At 41.6% G+C, this 7,653-nt stretch overlaps 1 protein-coding gene across 6 annotated transcripts in view; it reads left to right on the forward strand.

The window, feature by feature from the left end:
• Positions 1–4,890, forward strand: part of LOC109885217 (sialoadhesin) — a 159,478-nt gene extending 154,588 nt beyond the window's left edge. For all 6 annotated transcript variants that reach the window (XM_031821638.1, XM_031821637.1, XM_031821639.1 and 3 more), the window contains 8 exons: positions 276–542; positions 907–1,170; positions 1,273–1,536; positions 1,750–1,840; positions 3,060–3,099; positions 3,325–3,405; positions 3,602–3,682; positions 3,886–4,890. In XM_031821638.1, the coding sequence (XP_031677498.1) occupies positions 276–542; positions 907–1,170; positions 1,273–1,536; positions 1,750–1,840; positions 3,060–3,099; positions 3,325–3,405; positions 3,602–3,682; positions 3,886–3,909 (1,112 nt within the window). In that variant the 3' untranslated portion in view covers positions 3,910–4,890. The remainder of the gene's footprint in view (positions 1–275; positions 543–906; positions 1,171–1,272; positions 1,537–1,749; positions 1,841–3,059; positions 3,100–3,324; positions 3,406–3,601; positions 3,683–3,885) is intronic.
• The last annotated feature ends 2,763 nt before the right edge of the window (positions 4,891–7,653 follow it).

Genomic DNA, 7,653 nt, shown 5'->3' on the forward strand with positions numbered 1-7,653 from the left:
ATAGATGGTTCTACATGTCAGTGTAATATACTAATCTATACTAATTTACATCATCTCTGTAATACATGGTTCTACATGTCAGTGTAATATACTAATCTATACTAATTTACATCATCTCTGTAATACATGGTTCTACATGTCAGTGTAATATACTAATCTATACTAATTTACATCATCTCTGTAATACATGGTTCTACATGTCAGTGTAATATACTAATCTATACTAATTTACATGGTATATGGGTTCTTATTTGTTCTGTCATCTTCAACACCAGACGGCCCAAAGAACACCTCAGTGTCACTCAGTCCCTCTGGTGAAATAGTGGAGGGCAGTTCAGTGACTCTGACCTGCAGCAGTGATGCCAACCCACCTGTGGACATATACACCTGGTACAAGAAGAATGGAGGTGGCTATCAGAGTATGACAGGACCACAGCATGTCTTCAAACAAATCCAGTCATCTGACAGTGGAGAGTACTACTGTGAGGCCCAGAATGAGATGGGGACAGACATGTCTAGGACCATTAACATGGATGTGAAGTGTGAGTAAAGTACAGCTCAGTGTTTGAATGAGAAGGTAGCAAAACAATTAGAACTAATTTAAGTAGCCCTTATGCATAACATCTCCAAATGTGTATTATTGTTAACATTTGTGTAATTTATATTTTTAGATAGTTCTCTGACTTAACAGAGAATATATTTTTGACATGTCATTTGTAAATATACTACTGTCATATCCTCGAGACATTTCTATTCTATTTCTTTTCTATTTTTAATAGTCTGGCTTCACAGATTTTGATATATATGATGACCATTATAATCATCTGTCAAATTCAAATTAATTTTTTACATTTCATTTGTAAATATACTACAGTCATTAACCTCTGACATATTCTCCTTTACTAGATACTCCAAAGAACACCTCAGTGTCAGTCAGTCCCTCTCGTGAAATAGTGGAGGGCAGTTCAGTGACTCTGACCTGCAGCAGTGATGCCAACCCACCTGTGGACAAATACACCTGGTACCAGAAGAACGTAACCTCACCAAAAGCATCAGGACAGAGTTACAGCATCACTAACATCATCTCTGAGGACAGAGGAGAATATTACTGTGAGGCTGAGAATAAATATGGACGTCTCAACTCTTCTTCTGTGTCTGTGGACGTTCAGTGTAAGTTCACCTCATCTTTAATCAGAGGATCACATTTAAATTCATATTTCAATAACAAGAAAAACACTATTTAATACACTGTTGTTACATATTGTCCACCAGATGGACCAAAGAACACCTCAGTGTCAGTCAGTCCCTCTGGTGAAATAGTGGAGGGCAGTTCAGTGACTCTGACCTGCAGCAGTGATGCCAACCCACCTGTGGACAAATACACCTGGTACAAGAAGAACGCAACCTCACCAAAAGCATCAGGACAGAGTTACAGCATCACTAACATCAGCTCTGAGGACAGAGGAGAATATTACTGTGAGGCCCAGAATGGAAGAGGATCTATGAACTCTACAGCTCTGATGATCATTATAGCAGGTAAAGTTACATCTTCAATACTTCAATACAAAATGATGTTCAATAAGAAATGATGTTTCAAGGTAATATTCTTCTAGTTTGCCTTATTACACTTTGGTTTCTAACTATACATAGGCTTTCTATATACAAGTATTACATTAATGTCCTGTATTGCTGTATATTCGTTTTCATTTCATAATAACATGTACTCATATCATCTATATTATCTTTTAGGGAAACAGACCTCAGTTGTGACTGCAGCTGTAGGAATCATAGTGGTTGTTCTGGTTCTCATCCTCTGTTTCTCTGGATTCATGTGGTTCAGGTGAGTGAAAATTGTCACAATCGTCATATTGAGTAGACCAAAGCGCAGCGTGGTGTGAATGCATACTTTACTGAAAGGACGAAAAACACACAGTACACTAAACAAAACAAACAAACTAACATGACGACCGTGATCGCTATGGAAACACTGTGCTAACATGACGACCATGACCGCTATAGAAACACTGTGCTAACATGACGACCGTGATCGCTATGGAAACACTGTGCTAACATGACGACCGTGACCGCTATAGAAACACTGTGCTAACATGACGACCGTGACCGCTATAGAAACACTGTGCTAACATGACGACCATGACCGCTATAGAAACACTGTGCTAACATGATGACCGTGATCGCTATGGAAACACTGTGCTAACATGACGACCATGACCACTATAGAAACACTGTGCTAACATGATGACCGTGACCGCTATAGAAACACTGTGCTAACATGACGACCGTGACCGCTATAGAAACACTGTGCTAACATGACGACCATGACCGCTATAGAAACACTGTGCTAACATGACGACCATGACCGCTATAGAAACACTGTGCTAACATGACGACCATGACCACTATAGAAACACTGTGCTAACATGACGACCATGACCACTATAGAAACACTGTGCTAACATGAAACATCACATAGATAATAACCCACAAACCACTATACAACACAGGCTACCTAAATATGGTTCCCAATCAGAGACAACGACAAACACCTGCCACTGACTGAGAACCATATCAGGCCAAAACACATAGAAATAGACAAACTAGACATACAACAGAATGCCCACTCCTATCACACCCTGACCAAACAAAAGATAGAAACAAACAGCGCAAATCATGGTCAGAGTGTGACAGAAAATAGATATTTGTATTATTCTTTCACCTTAGCACACTGATTTGTTCTTAACTCATTAAGGTATAGGCCCAATGCCCTTAACCACGAGGCCACCTGGGGTGGCAGGTACCTTTGTGGTTAGAGCGTTGAACTTGCAACCAAGATTGAATCTCTGAGCTGAAAACATAAAAATCTGTTGTTCTGCCTCTGAACAAGGCAGTTAACCCACTGTTCCTAGGCTGTCATTGTAAATGAGAGTTTGTTCTTAACTGACTTGCCTAGTTAAATAAAGGTTAAAAAACCTGTTAAAATGTATTAGTAATATATCAACTTACTTACAGAGCAGAACTCACTCTGTCCCTCATTACAGGAGATCCACAGGAGGAAGTGATGCCACAGCAGACACACAGGTGATTCTATTAGGGTGATTCAACAGGGTTTCAGCTGTGTCGTAAAAAACTAAATGTGCACCCAGAGGGTTGCAACTCCATTTTCATTCATTTACAGTGACATGACCGTCTCTTTCATACTATTTTCATTGTTCTCTCTCTCTCTCTCTCTCTCTCTCTCTCTCTCTCTCTCTCTCTCTCTCTCTCTCTCTCTCTCTCTCTCTCTCCCTCTCTCTCTCTCTCCAGAGTGTCCGTCCTGACTGTAACAGTGACACGTACACAGGTCTGAACATGAGGACCATGTCCCCTGACTACGACACTCTGATAGTAAGTCTCTTTTAATGAATTTGGTTTGCTTATGAGTGTGTGTTTTATACAGTACTTGAATGTGTTTAGAGTAAATTATGGAAAGACTGGTGTTTCAAAGAACTCATGCATTTCCTCTCTCCTTCTCTCTCCTTCTCTCCCTCCCTCTCCTTCTCTCCCACTCTCTCTTTCTCGCTCTCTCTCTTTCTGTCCACAGAGTGTCCATCCTGACCCTAACAGTGATACGTACACACCTCTGAACATGAAGACCAGGTCACCAGAGTATGACACCCTGGCAGTAAGTGTGTGTGTGTGTGTGTGTGTGTGTGTGTGTGTGTGTGTGTGTGTGTGTGTGTGTGTGTGTGTGTGTGTGTGTGTGTGTGTGTGTGTGTGTGTGTGTGTGTGTGTGTGTGTGTGTGTGTGTGTGTGTGTGTGTGTGTGTGTGTGTGTGTGTGTATAAAATGTTTAGTGGGAGTGCTACTTCAGTATGTATTTTTTCAGAATGTGAGGGGAATCTCCCACTGAAGAGTATCACCACAGAACCTGGACTAAAGAGAAGCACCACAGAACCTGGACGGAAGAGAAGCACCATAGATCCTGGACTTAAGAGAAGCACCACAGAACCTGAACTGAAGAGAAGCACCACAGAACCTGGACGGAAGAGAAGCACCACAGAACCTGGACTGAAGAGAAGCACCACAGAACCTGGACGGAAGAGAAGCACCACAGAACCTGGACTGAAGAGAAGCACCATAGATCCTGGACTGAAGAGAACCACCACACAACCTGGACTGAATGTTCCAATACAAAACGAGGCCTTACACCTCTATCCTATTGCTGCCATATCTAGACGTTTTTACACACCATGAACTTTTCAGTAAATACTGGAATATATATTTTGGAATGGAATATATTGATGATAAATGAGATGGGTTATATTTTTTTTTATGTAAATAGCCACATTTTCTTGTGTACCAATCTGTTTACTATCTTTAGTTTTATTTCTGATCTTTTTCTATGGGGTTTTGCCATATACAGATGTTTTATAACATCAATAGTCCTACTTTCCTCAGCAACTAATATAGATAATACTGATAACAGCTTTTAATATATTTAGCTCTTGGGCCAAGTTTCCCCTGAAGTGTTTAATGGTGATTTACTTTGTATTGCTGTCAGATATCATTACTAATTGTATATTACGTAATACCATATTGATCCGTGTCATTATATATTTTTTATTTAAAAATAAATGTAATCAGTCCGTTATTATAATTTCCAACATTTTGGTAGGCTATTTGTTAGTCAACTTGTCTATCACTTCTAAATACATGCAGTGGCGACACGTCATTCAAGGCAGCTGAGGAAGAGCTAAATCTGTTTTCAGCCCCATGGTTAGCTTTTTTTAAACTTGTTTTGCATATTTTGAAATTAATACGTGACACATATCAGTTTGCAAATAAAGTTAATGAATAAATAAAGCATTGAGTTAATAAAGTCGCATAGAAACATGGTCTCTTTTTTCCTTTCTTTAGTTAAGGCAGCTCCAAAATGCAGGTGTTGCAGACTAGCTTAGTGCTTTCTGTGGTGGTGGGGCAGCCAGCATAAAATATGGAGCGTAGGGGTTGGTAATGTTCTCTAGTTGTGCTGTGATTGGCTCAGTGTTCTGTCACTCATGGGGACACTACGTCACCGCAAAATCTAAGGGTAGAGCTTGAAATGTCAAGCCCCTTGGGTGCTGCCATAGAAGTACATTAGAAATGCCCATCCAAAAAGTCTCAAGGTCATTGGCTTAGACAAAATTACGTCAAATCGCATTAAATCTACCGTAGCTTTGATTGGACTGATTGGACAAACTTTCAAAATCTTAGCTGGCAAGCTAGACAAGCAGTCATCATCATGCATCAGGTCGACAATCTTCTGACAAATCCTTATCAATCCTTGTCATATGAAATTATAGATAAAATGTATCAGTGCTCATTGGCCATTGGACATAAACATTACAAAACAAGTTGGAACAAATCACAAATTCAACAATTAGTGCCAAGGCAGCACTGCAGGCCCAGGTTTGATCCCGGACTGTTACAGCCGGCTGTGACCGGGAGACCTATGAGGCGGAGCACAATTGTCCCAGGGTCATCTGGGTTAGGGGAGGGTTTAGCCGGCCAGGATGTCCTTGTCTCATCATGCTCTAGTAACTCCTTGTGGCCTGGCGCCTGCAAGCTGACGTCGGTCGTCGGTTAAACAGTGTTTCCTCCGACACATTGATGCCTGCTGTTTGTCCTCCTGTCCAAGGGGTGGAGCTGGAGAGCACCAGGCTGGTCATCAGGTACCTAGGCCGCTGGATGCAGAGAACCCCTCACTCTCCTCAGAGGACCAACTCAAAAGGCCTCAGCACCCCCTCAGCCTCCCAGTACGCCACCACATGGTAAGGACATCTATCTTTGAGGAGAATAGTACTGTGGGGATGAGAATACAATAGCATCTATGAACTCTGCAGCTCTGATGATCAAAAAATTACTTTTCAAGATATATCTCAATAATTATACTTTGGATTATTACTCTTGTGTTAATAATTACAGGTTTGTTTATAAAATCCCCAAGTATTAACAAGTATTACATTGATATTCTGTTTTATTATCATACTAATATTCAGTTCATTAGAACATGCTGTGTTCTCATATCATCCATATTTTATTATAGGGAAACAGACCTCAGTTCTGACTGCAGCTGTAGGAATCACAGTGGTTCTGGTTCTCATCCTCTGTTTCTCTGGACTCATGTGGTTCAGGTGCGTTTTGAGGATGAGGATGTCCAGTACGCTGCTGTGAAATTCAACCTCCCCTGTGCTGCCAACAGGTGAGCATATTCTGCATTAAGGTCATTCATATACTGCAGTTTATTGTAGGAGATGTCATCAATAAGCAAAACAGTTGACCCTTTGAGACCACTATGAACCCAAACTATGAACCCAACAATGGACATCTCAGGACAATTACTATGACATGTCTATAATGAGGGAGTGATGTGATGATGGTGTTGATGAACTGTTTTCTGTTCCAAATGGCACCCTATTCCCTATTTAGTGCACTACTTTAGACAGAGCCCTATAGGGTGCCACCATTTGGGACGATGTCTTTGTTTCATTTCGGTTTCTCTCTCTTCAGCAGCACAAGCAGCTGAGAATGACTCCTCTGTTCTCTACAGTACAGTCAACAAACCCTGAACCAAGAAGACCCCAACACAACAAACCCAGAACCAAGAAGACCTGAATGCAACAAACCCAGAACCAAGAAGACCTGAAAACAACAAACCCAGAAAGAAGAAGACCTGAACAGAACAAGTTTAATGTGTTTATATGGGCTATAAGTAAAGGAGTGTTAATTGCTTTTGCAGTATTTTTGCCCCCCAAAAAATTATGGATATTTATTTTCCTAAAAGGGGAACTGAAATTTTAAATCAAAATTCTAAATGATCTCGGTTTGACCACCTTAAAACAATTCCATATGTCAGCTAGTGGAACCCCCCAAACGGCTTAGACTTTTAGAGGTTCAGAATCCCAGTGTCAGAGGGAGCAATGACTGTCACGACTTCTACCGAAGGTAACTCCTCTCCCTGTTCGGGCTGCGCTCGGCGTCGCCGGTCTACTAGCCGCTACCGATCCCTTTTTCTTTTTCTGGTTGTTTTGTCTGTGTTCCTTTTCACACCTGGTTTTCAATTGCTTTGATTTCTGTTGGTATATAGGGCACCTGTTACCTGCCGTAATTCGTGCAGGATTAGACTTGTGTGCATTGCGCTCGATTGTATTTGATGTTTGTTGTATGTAAAGTGTGTTGTATGTAAAGTGTCGGAACTGTGTTTGTTCCTCCGTGCGTTTGCACGAGTTTTCTGATTATTCGAGAGCGTAGTTTTGGGGTTTTGGTCTGTGCCGTTTTTGTATTGCTGGACTCTATTATTAAACACGCTTCTCAGACATCCCTGCTCTCCTGCGCCTGACTCCTACACCTCTCACCAAGACGCATGTTATCACAGAATCCTGCACCAATATAATTATGGAGTCAGCAGGAGCGGACACACTCCCAGGGTCCGTGGAGGAGCGAGTTCAACACCACACGGCAGTGTTACACCGACTGGGGACCGCCATGGATCAGGTGATGGCGACGATGGAGAGATGGGAGAGAGGTGGCCTTCCCACACCGTCATCAGCCACACCACAACCAGTACCACTACCCTCTCCTTCATTGCCTGAGCACAGTGGGAATCGACTCGCCC

This window comes from Oncorhynchus kisutch, unplaced genomic scaffold, assembly GCF_002021735.2.
Source record: "Oncorhynchus kisutch isolate 150728-3 unplaced genomic scaffold, Okis_V2 scaffold4004, whole genome shotgun sequence".
Taxonomy (NCBI): Eukaryota; Metazoa; Chordata; class Actinopteri; order Salmoniformes; family Salmonidae; genus Oncorhynchus; species Oncorhynchus kisutch.